Source organism: Pipistrellus hanaki, assembly GCF_964339955.1.
Source record: "Pipistrellus hanaki genome assembly, chromosome: 1".
Classification (NCBI taxonomy): Eukaryota; Metazoa; Chordata; class Mammalia; order Chiroptera; family Vespertilionidae; genus Pipistrellus; species Pipistrellus hanaki.
The window spans coordinates 128,769,679-128,786,220 of NC_140503.1; the positions used below are offsets into that span (position 1 = coordinate 128,769,679).

General features: G+C 38.5%; 1 protein-coding gene across 1 annotated transcript in view; it reads right to left on the reverse strand.

Moving 5' to 3' along the window:
* Window positions 1–472: 472 nt before the first annotated feature.
* TUBAL3 (tubulin alpha like 3) overlaps window positions 473–16,542 on the reverse strand; it is a 34,859-nt gene continuing 18,789 nt past the window's right edge. The window contains exon 4 of the mRNA XM_084868727.1: window positions 473–1,062. Coding sequence (XP_084724853.1) covers window positions 1,057–1,062 — 6 coding nt within the window. The 3' untranslated portion in view covers window positions 473–1,056. The remainder of the gene's footprint in view (window positions 1,063–16,542) is intronic.

Genomic DNA, 16,542 nt, shown 5'->3' on the forward strand with positions numbered 1-16,542 from the left:
ACTGAAGAGGCAAGAGAAACCTATAGATAAGAGCTAAATTGCTGGACAACAGTCAGTTGAGCCCCACACTTGTTATTGAGCCCAGTCCAGACCAGAAGGACCACAGGCCTAAATCACTGACCCACAAAATTGAGAACTAACAATATAGTTATGTTTTTTAGCCAATTGAGTTTTGAGTATTACATTATATTATTTCTGCAATTGGTAACTGCTAATATTACCAATATTATAATATTCACCAACATTATGTTCAATGTTTCAATTAAATTTCCTTCTGTTCCGATGTTTCTTGCAATGTTTTCTGTTTTGATGGCCAAATTCTGTGCATTTCATTGCCTTCAAGCAAGTAAGTCACACCCCCAAAGTATCATTTCTTTGCCTACTATCTGCTAAAATAAAAAAGGAGGTTAATACAATGTTTTGAAATAGTTCAAAGGACTATTAGAAGAAATTATAAGCCAAATTATTTATTGATTATCAAGTATATACTTATTGAGTTTTAAGTTAGCCAGCACTTCTGATAAAAACAATCAGGTTACAGAAATATATATCCCTCAGTCTTTGCCCTCAAAGTATCTTAAAAAATCAGAAAAACTTAAATTTGAGTACCTTAAAATCAAAAAATTGACAATAAAATTAATTCACATGAAATTATTAGAAAACAATGACATGTTAATTTGCATCCCAAAGGCTAGACACACAATAGGAGTTTAAAGAGAAGTGACATAGGTGTATGTTACAATAAGGAGAGAGGCTGTTCTTTGAGCAGCAACAGGAAAGGGGATATTGTTTGGGAAGTAGGTACATCAAGATAAAAACATAGAAGGAGGAATGCGTTTCAGGTCAGTAAACATGGTGTGAGCTGGGATCCATGAAGAGCATGTCCCCCTAAAGTACAAAGTGCACATCAGTGAATAGTGAGGAGAGACATTTTGCTGTGAGTGTCAGGTTTATCTGGGGAATTTGTGGTAAAGGAAGTATCCAGAGAGAAGAGCAGGTTGACTGCAAGCCATCAGGATGGTACGCCATTGCACCGCTAAACCCATTCTTGGGAATTTATTCCTAAGTTAACATTCAAAAGCAGAAAAAAAAATTATGCACATAAAGGTATATTGTGGTAAGGTAGTCACAGATAAGAAAAAACTTTAAATACAAAATGCCCACCAGCTGAGGGACTCTGCCTCAAGTGCACGAATTTTGTGCACCAGGCCTCTAGTATTAAATAGAAACAAACTAAATTATATGTAATTTATACAAATGTATGCAAATTAAAGTCTACATAATTTATAAATTTTGGCATAAGTATTCATATTAAAAATATACTTAAATAACTGAGAAGAGCTGTATGTGGATTTTTAATCTTGTAAAATGTTATGCAGTTTAAAGGCGATGTAATAATAGCCTTTTAAAAAATTTAGATACTGAGTTACACAATAAAGACAGAAAATTTTAGCCAAACTGGTCTGGATAGTTCTATAGTCATACTTTTGAGTGCTACATAATTCTACTAGATTGCCATTATACCCTCCCACCTGTGTGCCTTTTCTTTTAATTAATTCTATCACTTTTAATTGCTCCCCTAAACACTCCTAAATATGCTGATTACACAGAACTATACCCCTGAGCTATCATTGTCCTGACTTGCTCCTTTGTCCTGACTTCCAGTTGGATTTGACCAAAGTAGGCCACAGAGTCTATAAAACTGGACAGGTCATTTAGCACTCTGAGCCTCATTTGTACCTACTGCCTTATGGGATATAGAGATGATCAGGTGAGATCATTCATTTTATTCACTCATTCAGCAATGTGTTTTAAACGCCTCCTGTGTAATTTCTACATAGGTCTGGCTTCTTGAGTATATTATCTGTGTCTCTAGAGACAGTCATACATTTCTGTGTTCAAAAGGGCCCTACACTTGTTTTATGATCTATTGTCACTATCTTGAAAATCTTAAGTACTTTTTAAATAAGGAGCCCTATGTTTTCATTTGCAATTATATAGTTGCTCCAATGTACACTCTTCTAAGAGCTGGGATACAACAATGCACAAGCAGACAAAACCCCTGTTCACATGGAGCTCACATTTTTTATCTGTTAATTAATTTAAGAATGAGGAACATTTCATAAAAGAGAGTTGCATAAGCAAACAACTAAGGTGGGAAGATGTCTGTATGTTAAAGAAAGGGCAAGAAAGACAGTAGGATAATCATCTTTTTTTTTTTTTTTTTGTCTCAGACTCTGACTCGGACCTCCAATATAACATTGATTAGAAGTTGTAATAATAATCATGCTTGTCTTGTTCCCAATTTTAAAGAGAATGTTGCTAATATTTCTCAATTTAGACTGATGACTTTTATAGATTTTATACCCTTTATTCAGTTAGTTAAATAAATTCTAATTTAATAAGTTTTTAATCAAAATTTATGTTAAGTATTATTAAATGCTTTTTCTATAGCTATTTAAATAATCATATCATTTTCTTCTTTAATCAGTGCATTTGATGAATTACATTTATAGATTTTTTTTAAAGATTCTGAATATATTTTGAAGATCAAATCTACACGATTTGAGACATGAGAGTAAAAGAAAGTCAAATATGATGCTAGAGGTTTTGGCCTAAGCATGTGAGTAAATAAAATTTCCATTTATCAAAACAGGGAAGGCTATAGGGAGAGTGATTTGTGAAGTAGGTGGTCTGAAGGGGGTAAAAGAATAGGTATTCTGAATCAAAAGGTTAGTTTTGCACATGTGAAATGTGAGATTCCAACTCACATTCCTGAAAGCCATCAAATAGAGATATAGATGAAGCAGCTGGATGTAAATGGTACACTAAAGAGAAAGGCACAGACCAAAGATAGGAACATACAAGTTTGGGAATCATCAGCATTTGTGGAAATTGAGCTGAAAAAAATCTTTTTAAAAACTCACATTTATCCCTAGCTGGTTTGGCTCACTGGAGAGAGCTTTGGCCTTCAGACTGAAGGGTCCCAGGTTTGATTCCAGTCAAGGGCACATGCCTGGGTTGCAGGCTTGATCCCCAGTGGGGGGCATGCAGGAGGCAGCCAATCAATGGTTCTCTCTCATCATTGATGTTTCTATTTCTCTCTCCCTCTCCTTTCCTCTCTGAAATCAATAAAAATATATTTTTAAAAACCCACATGTATAGGAATAAATAAATTTCAAAATTATTTGCATTATGCTTGCCCCTTTTCTTCTTCAGAAGAAAGTGCACATATAGATAGATAGGCAGAATATCTATCATATGTTATAATCCAGCAGATCTTTTTGTTTCAACTTCAGTGATATCACCCATCACACATGTAAATTTTTTGTGAGTTGTAACTTTGCCTGATAGTTTGACTTCAGGAATTTATTGATCTGGTCATCACAGGAAAAATAAATTGTAACTATGGTAATGGATGTTAACTAGACTTACCAGTACTATGGTGATCACTTCACAATATATACAAATCAATCAATCAATCTATTTATCTATCTATCTCTATCTCTCTCTCTCACACACACACACACACACATCAATTTTTATATATAAATTTAAGTTAAAATATTTTTTAATGCTTTAGCTTCAGAAGTTCTGCCAAAGGTACCAATCAATCTAAAGAGAAGGAATGGACTCTGCAGGTAAAATGGAAGGTGATGGTATTTAAAATGTGAGGTGGGGAGTGACTATGGACTTCTTGTTATTTATATTAAATTACTAGAGGCCTGGTGCATGAAATTCGGGCACAGGAGGGAGGTGACCCTCAGTGCAGCCTGCACCCTCTCCAATCTGGGACCCCTTGAGGGATGTCCAACTGCCCGTTTAGGCAATCCCAGTGGGATCAAGCCTAAACAGGTAGTTGGACATCCCTCTCACAATTCAGGACAGATGGCTCCCAAACATTCACCTGCCTACCTGCCAGACTGCCCCTAACCACTTCTGCCTGCCAGCCTGATCACCACCTAACCACTCTCCTGCCAGCCTGATCTATGCTTAACTGCTCCCTGCCAGCCTAGTTGCTCCCAACTGCCCTCCCCTGTAGGCCTGGTCCCCCACAACTGCTTTCCCCTGCTGGCCTGGTCACCCCTAACTGCCCTCCACTGCCAGCCTGGTTCCCCCCAAATGCCCTCCCCTGCAGGCTTGGTCCCCCCTAAGTACCCTCCCTTGCAGACCTTGTCCCTCCTAACTTCCCTCCCTTACACCCCTAGGTCCCCCCCAACACACACAACTGTCCTCCCCTGTAGGCCTGATCAACCCCAACTGCCCTCCCTTGCTTGCCTGGTCCCTCCTAACTGCCCTCCCCTGTTGGCCTGATTGCCCTCAACTGCCCTCCCCTGCCAGCCATCTTGTGCTGGCCATCTTGTGTCCATATGGGGCAGCCATCTCGTATGTTGGAGTGACAGTCAATTTGCATATTACTCTTTCATAGGATGTGGAATCTGATTGAGCAAAAGACAATGTCCTCCCATTCTACAGGTTCCTGGATTTAAATTTTTACTATAAATTTAGTATAAACTGAAGGTTGGAAATGGCCTTCAAAGTTTGCAGTTGCCTCTAGTCCATTCATTGTCCTGCCTCTAAGTAGCACATCTAAACCACTCTGGAGTAAACCACCTTAACTATTAAACGCATTCTTCTTTATACCTTTCTCTGTTAATCCAAACGTATCAATCATTTCTATCATACAGGTAAGAAACGCAAAGGTCAAAAAATTGTCAATTAATATACTTTAACATTTAGCAGGATTACTTCAATATATTCATAGTTACCCTGTAGTACTGTCTTCAACATTATTTTGTCTCCTTTCCCCAAACCCAACAAATTTATTGGATTCCTGATGAGATTACCCTACCTCCTACATCCTCCCTCTGCTCATCCCATCCCTGATTCATGTGTGACCTTTTTGGACTGAATTATTGAAATCCATTAATGGTTTTATTGCTTCTGATTGCCAGCATTTGGCTAATGTGCTGTGGCATTTATCAAACTCTTGATAGTCTGTACAAGAATCATTTCCGGCATTGATTTAAGTTCCACTGACTAATTTTCTTTCACTAACATCAGCCCAACTCCAACAGTCCTGGGTAACAAGCTACTAATGAGTTTGCTATGACATTTGAAACAAAACACACACACAGAACTAGTGAGTATTTAGCAAAATTAAAAAGTATTAAACTTTTAGAAAAGAATGTCATTCCTCTAGAGTCCTGACAAGATTTGGGATGATAAATGCACAGGGAGTCCAGAGCACTGTCTGTACAATGCCTTCATATAGGAAAGGGTCAGGGAAGAAAGTTACTTTACACATGGATGCAGGGAGGGTGGTCTCATATCCCCCTTCCCTTAACTTTAACTACCTGTTTTATCTGCATCCAGGATGACTTCTGATAAATTCACAGCCCAAAATAAGAAAGGCATTTATGTCAAAGTGAAATTGTTGCAAAGTTGACTAACTCAGAGAAACATCAAACTAATCTCTTCGCTTTACTGCTCAAGTAACTTCAGAGAGTTTGAGAAAAGAGACTTGCCCTAGAAGTCAGAAAACGTTTCTAGGTTCTTACTAACAGCTGGGCAAACCATCTTTTCTCTTACCTTCCATTAAATTATGCCTTCAGTAAAATACATAATGATAATAAACCCCTTTCTGCTCCCAAGAACAACATTTGGTCAGATAAATTCTGTCCAACATCTCTTCCATCTTTTTTTATTCCTTTTTCCATTGTTTTTTAAAGTTTTATTGTTGAAAATATATCATATGTCCCCCTTTTTTTGCCATTCACCTCTTCTGCCATACCCCAACCCCTCACCACAGGCCTTCACCACACTATTGTCTATGTCCACGGGTTATGCATATATTCATATGTTCTTTGGTTGCTCTCTTCCCACCCACCCATCCATCCACCCCCACCTTCCTCTGAGATTCAACAGTCTGTTCCATGTTCTCTAGATATATTTTGTTCATCAGTTTATTTTGTTCATTAGAGTCCACATAGGAATGAGCACTTGTGATATTTGTCTTTCTCTGACTGGCTTATTTCATTTAGCAAAATATTCTTCAGGTACCTCCAGGATGACTCAAAGGATGAGAGAGCCTTCTTTTTAGTGCTGCATAGTAGTAAAAAGGTGGGAGCCCATAGATTTCACTTGGTTGCTCTCCTAATTCCACTGTTCACATCCCTCCTCATTTTTCAGGTCTAAAGCTTCCTGCCACAATGGCTGGAGGAGTTTGGCTGCACCAGAGTGAAAAGCATGCTCTCCATGCACAACCACCCAAACCTCCAGTTTTGAAAGGGAAATGCCCTTTGTGATAAAAATCAAACTCAAAACCCTCCCATGTTTGAACAAAGATGGTGGATAGAAGTTTCAGGAGATAAGAAAGAGAGAATAGATTGAATATGCAAATAGTTCTTGGTGCTTTCTTCCCATGGCTCTGCCCTCTGTCTTAAGGCTTCTCTCACTTTATCATTGTCACCACTATAAAAGTTGGCCTCCAAAGATATTGTGCTCCTTCTAACCCAGTCTCTTTCAATAAGCATTACTGAGAGCTTCTACATTATAAGTTCTGGGCTTTTAGATAAAGGTCCTGAGGTAAATAGGGCATAGCCCCTGACTTTAGCAAATTCACAAGATGTCAGAGGATTTAGCTGGGCACAGAGATGTGACAAATGCTATCATAATAGTAATACATGAAAGGCTTTCATAGAGGAAGTAGCTTTGCTACAATGTCTTGAAGGATAAGCTGGAAGGTGCTATGTACGCCCAGAAACCTGTAAATCTCCCTCGGGTAGCACTGACCACCCTTTGTGTGGTCATTAATTAACTGGTATCCTATGCCAGACTGTGAATTCCCTAAGGGCAAGAATTGTCATGTTCATCTTCATGTTCCCTGCAGCCTGCACATTTCCTGGCACATGGGAGGACCCCAACCAAAGGCTGATGAATGAGTAAAGAACAAATTAGCAAAAATACTCTTTTTAAAAAAATCATGTGTATTAATGTAAGAAGAGAATGATAGAAAAGCAAATAAAGCAAGACCCAGAGTCTATGGAGTTTTTTATTGTTTAAGTAAGTTGGAAACCTTGCTTATGAGCATAAATTAAGCTACAGGAGCTGGTACAGAGGGAAAGAGTGAGGGAAGAGGATCTTTGGGTAGATGAAGAGATCAGAGCACAGAGTGACCTTTTTTGAACAGGGGCAGCAAGAGTAAAGGGATTAAGAAATGGGTGACAAATTGGAAGAAATTTGAGACTACTGTGGTCTAATATCATAAAAACAGGTTGGAATTGAAGAAATTTATTCTTGTTTCTCCATGAAGTAAAAGCACTAGCATTGCTCAGGCAGCAATGGGGAGAAGGAGTGCCTGGTACTTACCAAGTTTCCTGATTAGATGTGTCCTCTAAAATATGGGTTCTCAGAGGCAGCCCTAATTCTCTGAAAATCTTGAAAAATCCACCTTACTTGAAGAATCATGTTGACAAAATAATCTCTATCAAGTTCTTCACAAGGTGGCATCTGAAAGGGTTTAAAGATTTGAAAATGACAATGCTCCCACTCTCAATGGTTTGAGAAGATGGTCTTTGCATCAGCAAGTAAAAAAAAATAGGCTTGGCTAAAAATAAAAAAGCTCTTGTGTTATTCTTAGTTCCTCACAGATAGTTATTTACAATTTCCTGTAGGTTTGTTAGACATATATTTGCTATTCATTGAGTCAGAGCAGGTCTTTGACAATATGATATCTGGTATGTTTGTGTGTGTGTGTGAGTGTGTTTGTGTGTGTGTGTGTGTGTGTGCGTGTGAGAGAGAGAGAGAGAGAGAGAGAGAGAGAGAGAGAGAGAGAGAGAGAGAGAGAGAGAGATATTCTCTCATGGTTGTTCATGATCTCAAGTGCCAAACCAGTTCCCTGAGTGACAAAAAAAAAGCTTTTCATAGCTTTCCAATGGCCCTTTGTCTGATCCACTTCCACCTTAAAGACTCATCTTCTTTCTTTGCCTGAGTCATTCTGTATAGGGAAAAAATATATGAGCTTCTAACAGAACTGATTATCAAGGGTTCCTGAGGATAAGGGGCTCAGCACAGACAGAAAGGGTGATTATGGAATAGAGCCAAGGATCAGGAGTTCTAAAAGGGAACCAGATTACTAGTACTAGTCAGCTCAACTATCTGATCTTCCTTCTCTCTTCTATGCTGAACCCTGTGGGTGGATGCTCAGGCAGGGCATCTCATAAAGGCATCTGGAAATGCTGAAGCCCTAAGAAGGAATTCGAAGTTTTAGGTTAATCACAAGGTAGGAAAACAATTCAGCATACATGAACCCAAGTGCAATATTTTTAATTTTAGGCTGCAAAGACCAACAGCAAGTGGAAATTTTATCTCCCTGAAAAGTTTTTGGACCTAATGAAAAAATATGATGAAAACAGAGGTTGGACCTTTTAAAGCCATGACAAGGAATCCACCCAAAGGAGTAAACCCTACCTAAGGATATAGAGAGTGACTAAAGGTCAATCCTAGGAAAAACAGCACAGAAGGCAATGGATACCCAACATGCTGTTTGTCAGTCTTTCTTCCCAGCTCCCATCTTTCATCAGTCTCATCCCAGATGCCAGGTACCTTTTCCCTATCTCTACCCGAGGAAAGCAGTCTTAACATGGGTGATAAAATGGACAGAAACACTCTCTCATGGAGCACTGAAGTTACATGATACATATGTGAGTAAGTCCCTTCAGGTACAGGACACTTTCCTTATCCTCAACTCCCACAGTTTTAATTCTTTTGATGATCAACCAGAGATTTAAATTTTTTTGTAACATTCCCTTTTAGATTTATTCAATAAACTTCCTTTCTGTGTAAGAAAACTAGGAATCCTAGCTTCTTCCTTTTCCTTTCTTCCTTTTTAATATATTTTGTGCCCACTATGACACAAATGTATCTTGCCAGCTAGGTGGTAGATACACTCTCCAGACCACTTCTCTCCATCCCTCCACAGGAGGTCACCACTGATTGATGGCACATGCATTGAACCCTTAGGTATTTATGGCACTATGCTATGTACCAGGAGTATGTCCATCCTTACTGAAATGAATGATAGTATCTTACATCTTTACATAAAACAACCTTTTTCCTCCAACATGGTAATCCATATATCCAAGCAGTTTCTAAACAGTTGCAATCAAAGGTATTAAACTTGTATAATCATGGCTTCTTTCACTGGTGGATATTTGCTCCTAGGAATTTTGTTCTTTGCACTGAGTGGCCAAGCTCCATGCTTTAATTATTTTAACAGTTCTTACCCTATTAGAGCTTTTAACTCTATCATTTTAGTCACTATATTCTATATAATAAAGAGGTAATATGCAAATTGACCATCACACCCTCGCACAAAATGGCCACCCCCATGTGGTCACAAGATGGCCGGCAGGGGAAGGCAGATTGGGCGATCAGGCCAGCAGGAGAAGGCAGTTAGGGGCAACCAGGCCAGCAAGGTAGGGCAGTTGGGGGTGACTGGGCCAGCAAAGGAGTGGTTAGGGGGCAATCAGGCAGGCAGGCCTTCAGTTAGGAACCAGCAGTCCCAAATTGTGAAAGCGATGTCCCAGATTGGAGAGAGCGCAGGCTGAGCTGAGGGACACTCCCCTAGTGCACAAATTTTGTGCACTGGGCCATACACACACACGCGCACACACACACACACACACACACACACACACACACATATATATATATATATATATATATATATATATATATATATATATATAAATAATTATTGGACATTTATATGTGGGAGAGATGGAAATTGAGTAGACAATGTTATCTATCTATCTATCTATATATATATATATATATATATATATATATATATATATATATATATATATATAGAAGGCTAATATGCTAAGTGCCTCTCCACCCATCCAACCAGTCATATGATGCACACTGACCTCCAGGGGGAAGACACTCAACACGTGACATGCACTGGCCATTTACAGAGAAATGGCACTTCAGACCTGGTGCCAACAAAGCAACATTTAACTTCCACCAAGTGGAACACAGGTCCCACTACCACCCTGGAACAACAGCCTACCAAATTCCACCCAATACTGCCATTGCTCCAAATTCAGCCCATAGCCCAGCCTGGGAAAGGTTGCTATGGGTGCAGGGTAATGACATCACACAGCAACACCCAGCTTCTTCTCCCTAGCAATGACTAATCTCCTTGCAGTTTCTTCAGCCCAGGAACATGACTTGCTTTATAAACAAGTGCAAACATTTCACACTTTAACCAAATGTCTGTGAAATATTTTCCCATGCCTCATCTCATTTGATGCTCACAGAAGTCCTGGAATAGGTAGACAGGAAACTCAGTGGAATTCTATTTTCTTTTCATTAATCAAAAAACAGAGATTTAGAAAGTTTAGAAACTTGACCTGACTGAAAAGAAATAAGAAATGGTAGACCTTGAAAATGACTTTAGGTTTTCTCACTGTGCAGGATACAATCAAACACTGCTACAGTTAAATATTTTACCCTTGTTATCCCTGCATGATCTACAATAATAATATGCTTTGTGTTGATATTTATTGCTGTGTTGCTGACAATTACCTGAAAGAGAAGTTGGGGTACTTCATAAGGCTGGAAAAAGTTTAGCTAAATCAGAAAGCAGATCTAATTAAGCAAGTTTATGCTACATATTCTCCATATATAAAAGGCTACCTTGACTCACTCATGAGTGATACATATAAAGCTCTCACTGGTGCAAACCACACGTGTGTGTGTGTTTCCAACTGTCATTGTCGATCATGAATTTGGTTGTCACTCCTATTATAGAGAAAGAGCAAATAGCTATATTAAAATATTTCTTTTAATTACTATCATCTTTTCAATGTGCATGAATTCATGTACCAAACCACTAGTATTAAATAAATACTGAGGTAGTGGTACTATTAATATCATTACAAAAGAGGAAACACTAGGGCTGAATGATCCATCTTTTCCCAAGTCAAACAGCCAGTCAGACCAGAGCTAGCATTTGGACTCAGGTCTGTCTGACTCCCTGACCTATGCACTTCACCTCTCTACACTAACTTCCTTCTCAGTTTGTGGTGACAATTTGACCCAAGGGTGATTTTTTTCCCCTACTGTTATGCATCACTTCTTTCCCCATCTAACCAAGAAATTAAAACCTGTCTGATTGATGTCTCAAAAGAAGGATCTCTAGCCCTAGCCAGTGTGGCTCATTTGATTGGAGCATTGTCCTATATACCAAAAAGGTGGTGAGTTAGGTTCCTAGTCAGGGCACATACCCAAGTACCAGGTTTGATCCTCAGTCTTGGCACATTCAAGAGGTAACTGATTGATGTTTCTCTCTTACATTTATGTTTCGCTCTATCTCTCTTCCTCTCTCTAAAATCAATATTTTTTTAAGTATTTTAAAAAAATTTTGTTTAAAAAAGAAGTGCCTCTATATGACCTGGCATGGTCTCCCTGTGATCAAATCCCTGAGTGATGGAATCACCAGGAGGTACATCATATGCCACCATTCACCTGCTGTAACCTGTGAGTAAGGGGCTGAGCTGATAGGGGTGAGTCATGGGACTGATTACTAGGGTTGATGTTACCACGTGTGCTTTGCCTTAAGAATAACAGTTAGCTATAGGAGCTCTTTGGGAACAATGATGCTTGGAAAGTATTGGCATATATCATTTTTAGATGTTTAGTAGGACCATTATTATCTATCAAAGTATGATGGGCTTGCTTAGCAAAAATAAGCACAATTTCTTCCTTAACAATCCTGAAACAAAATAACCCCCATGGTGCTCATCTTTAAGAGGTACTGCTGTCCATTCCCAAAGCCACTGCCCTAGTTAAGACTCTCATTACCTCTCATGAGTTTCTTGTGGTATTTTGATAATGGATCTCACTGCTTTCACATTCCTGTTCTCTAGTCCCAGTCATCTTCTTAAAGCACAGCCATGCCTACACCATAAAACCCACTCCTCTGCTTATTAATATCTCCTACATTGTACACTCCTCAGACATCATTCAAAAAAAAAAAACAGCCTCAAAAGAAATGTTCTAAAGTTTTTTGTTTCTATCATCACACCACTACACATCCCAACATGCCAGTAAAAACATACTATGCTGTTCCCTGAATGAACACCCTGGGCTTGTGATTATATTCTTCCCTCTGCTGAGACTATTTCCCACATCCCACATTCATAATCTCTGTCTTTCAAAATTTTGCCTAAATGCAAAAACACCCTCCACTAGGAATCATTTGATATCTTCTTATTCAAATGTGGTGTTTCCTCCTTCAAGCCTCATATCACTTTGGAATTCTTCTATGATCCTTTTCTTATTAGTTTTGTGAACTTGGGAAATGCATTTAACCAGAGAGAATAATAACTACCTTACATGGTTGTTGAGAGGATTAAATGAGATTAAAATAACTGAGTAGCTATCCTGAGAAAATGTCCAATTCATGGTAGCTTTTCTGGTGACTATTTTTCGTTCCTAATATCATAAATACACACACACACACACACACACACACACACACACACACACACACACACACCTATATACTTTTAAGAATAGTGCCAAGTCCTGTTAATCTTTAAATGCCTTGCAAAACCTCTCATAAAACAGGTGGAAAATCTACAAAAAAAGATTGGAAAAGCCAATATCCCATGCAAAGACACCAATTCTTAATGTCCAGAGGGGGGAAGTTTTGAGAAAAGGAATAATTCACCTACCTATTTGGTACACCTAGCCTTTGTAACTGTATTTCTCCTTTTCCTTCTTACATAGTTTGTTGGTGATGACAGAGGTATTGTCTTTTCCTAATAAAACCACCAGCATACACCCAACTGATATAATAATTGCTCAATTTTTATAGCATTAAAAAACCTTAATATATTTCTTGTGGGCTAAATGATATGATTTCTATTTTCTCCATTTGTCTGTGGAGCAAGAAGGACAATGGAGTGGTCCTATCATATTTGCTTTGATTCCTAGACCCTAAAACAGACCCTGGTACAAATGTGTGTTCCAGAAAAAGTTTTCTGAACATTGCTGGCCCAAATTCTCACTCACGTGTCTCAGTAAAGCTCCTAAGGGAGGGTCAGCCAGCAATGACAGTGTTCCTCCCACCTCAACCTTGTCATTTCCTTATTGCTCTCAGGACAGTTTGCTCAGGTTTATTTCTGCCCAGGCCAATTAGGGCAAAGATTGTTGGCGTCCTAATGGTGTCAGGGCTGTATCAAGATTTGTCACTGAGGTTCAACAAAACATATTTAGAGACAGTTATATAAGTCTGGAGTTCACAGAATCCTGCTTTGCAGGTCAATGTATCAGAAACTGATGCTTAGATGGATATTAAATCATCCATCACAGGTATTTGTTTGAGGGAAACCCAATCATAATTAATGTATTTATTAAAAATGCTTTCTTTGAAGTGAATGATAAAGAAACAAAAAGAAAACAATGACTATTTATGGAAAGATGGAAAATCTTATTTTTGTCTGGGATCTGGATGGGGGGGTGGTGGAGAATGATAGTCTCCATGAGCCCATATTAAGTGTATGCTTCAATGTCTAAGAATCTTTCTGTGACCCCCAACAAGGGACTCCTCATGATGTCCTCACAGCTCCCTGGGCTTCCCTCCTTGTAGCAGTCAGTTTGCTTTCTGTCCTGCCACTGACTTTTTATGCATCTTCAGCCCACACCAGTTCACCCAACAGGTGATTCAAAATCAGTGGACCCTAACCCATTTTCTTATATATTGCTGTTAAGAGTATAAGCTGGTACAATCACTACAGAAGGTCAATGGGCAATAATTTTCAAATATTATATCTTTAAAAATGATAGAACTACAAAGGTCCTTTGATCCAACAGTTATTAGATATCTAGCCTAACACTTAATCTGAGAATTAAAAAATGAATAGGAATTATCCACGCTCGGCAGGAAATGAGTTCACCATTTATTATGAAAAACGCTTCTTTGAGAGATGTTCTGAGAGCAAGAATCATGACTGTCCCACTCCAATTTCAATCTCCAGCAGTCAAGACTGTCCTTCTGACTCATAGGCATTCAATAAATACTTAAATGAGTAAGTGACTTTACCAAAAATTCAGTTTTTCCTCAGGATGCAATGTCTATTTTTTAAAAACCCAGCCTGTTCCTCCTCCAAATGGGACAATCAACCAGTCCTATAATTTTGAAATGACAAAACAGGGTGTCTCTGAAGCACTTCCTTTGTTGAAAACTGAAACATATTTATTGCTGACATTTAAGGTTTTCTTCCACCTACTCACCCTTGCAAATATCTCTGAAGAAAATCTATTTCTGAAGGAATTTATCCTTATTTGCATCTAATTCTCAAATTATACTCAGTAGAGGAGTGTCAGAAAAGGTTAGAGCACTGGAGAAATGTGACAACCAAAGAACCAAGCATATGCAAAGTATTAATTGACTATTAGAATGGATAAAGAGACAAAGGAACCAGATTGTTCTAACACATGGCAAAGAACTATCCATTATGACTGATAGTTGCAAAGAATACAGAAAAATGTCTTCTTATCTGGATTCCAGATCTGTGGGCACGCACCCAGCCAGAAAAGAGTCTTAAGCTAAACCTGAACAGATGAGCACAACAGGATGACACTCATCAAATATGGTCAGAACCAGAGCATTCCCAACTCATCTGGGAAAATACATCTTCCTTTCACTTAGCATCATCTATAATAATAAAAGCATAATATGCAAATTAGACCAGCCAGCTGAACAAACTTTTGGACTTCCTTCTGGGCAAAGTCTCAGTGGTTAGAGGAGATCAGGCAGGCAGGTGAGCAGATAGGGGCAATTAGGCAGGCAGGCAAGTGGTTAGGGGCAATCAGGCAGGTAGGTGAAAGATTAGGAGCCAGCATCCTGGATGGCGAGAACTGTGTCCTACTGCCAGTTTAGCTAGCTAGAGGTTTATCAATTGTGTCGATCTTTTAAAAGTACCAGCTTTTGTTTTTATTGATTCTCTCTATTCTCAATTTTATTTACATATGCTCCTATCTTTGCTACCTAATTCCTTTTGCTTGCTTTGGGTACTTTAAAGTGGAGAACTCTAGCAAAACTATCTTAACTAAGTCATCAAAATTAAAATGACTAGTAATGGAATAAACTGTTAAATACTTCTTGATGTGATGTAAGAAGGACATAACATTACATATGTGGTAATCCTGCCAAAAATGTTTAACCTGAATCTAAACATGAAGAAACAAAAAAATCCAGAATCTGAGGTTTTTTATAAGATACCTGGTCTGGATTCTACACACACACACACACACACACACACACACACACACACACATGTCAACAGTTAGTTAACTTAGGTACCAGTAAAAGTACACCAGTGTTCATTATATTCTTATTTCTACTTTTGTGGAGATTAGAAAAGTTTCCAAATAAAAAAGTTGAGATGGAAAAAAAGTGTGCATAGGGAGTTTTTTGGGAAACTTGCTTACTTTACAAAGGGGAAAGTGAGTTACCTTCAAGACAGAGCCCTGACAACCAACCATCTTTTCAATAACAACATTTGGGTGTTTGAAAATAAGCCTGGTGAAGAAGGATCAGCCAGTGGGAATGAGCAATGAATTATTGTTTGGGGGAAATCTCATTTTCACTTTTGAGCTGCAGCAGAATGACTCTAGAGAGCAGTGCTATTCTCATTAGCAGCTCAGGATCAGCCCAGAGTGTTCTTCATTATATATGTATGGTGTTAACAATATGTTCTGCAATCGCTGGGATCTGAGTGCCTGCCTGATAATCAAGATGATTGCTCCAACCTCCCTTTCCCACAGGGGAACTTGAGGAACGCAGTGAGGCTCAGCGAGCCATCCCACAATATACAGAGTGTGAAATGGAAATGGTAAAGTTATTATCCTCATAGGGAAAAACACTTCCACAGTCATTCAGGGTCAGGCACCTTTGCAGAGTTGTAAAAATTTAAATCACTCAAAAACATACTCTTATCTACGATTGAACAAAGCAATGCTCTGTCTTCTGGTTTTAGCTCAAACTTAAAAGGAGTCGTTTTTGCAGTTATTTATTGCCACTTTTTCTGCATTTTTGTGGTTTTTGTTGGTAATTTCACTGTGTAAAGTGGACCCCGGCATAGTACTGAAGTAGTGCCTACTGTTCCTAAGTTTGAGAATTCTGTAATGTGCATTATAGATAAAATATGTGTGTTAGATAAGCTTTGTTCAAGTATGCATTACAGAACTGTCAGCTGTGAGTTCAGTGTTAATTAATCAATAATAAATATTATGTAAGGTGTCTAGACAGAATACACATAAAACAAGGTTCTGCATTGATATATTTTTGCTGATATATTTCCTTGGGCAAGAAAGCAAAGGAAACAATAAACAAATGGGACTACACCAAACTAAAAAAACTTTTGCACAACAAAAGAAATCACCAACAAAATGAAAAAGGAACTTATTGAATGGGAAAATATATTTGCCAATAAGACATCTGAGAAGGGGTTAATATCCAAA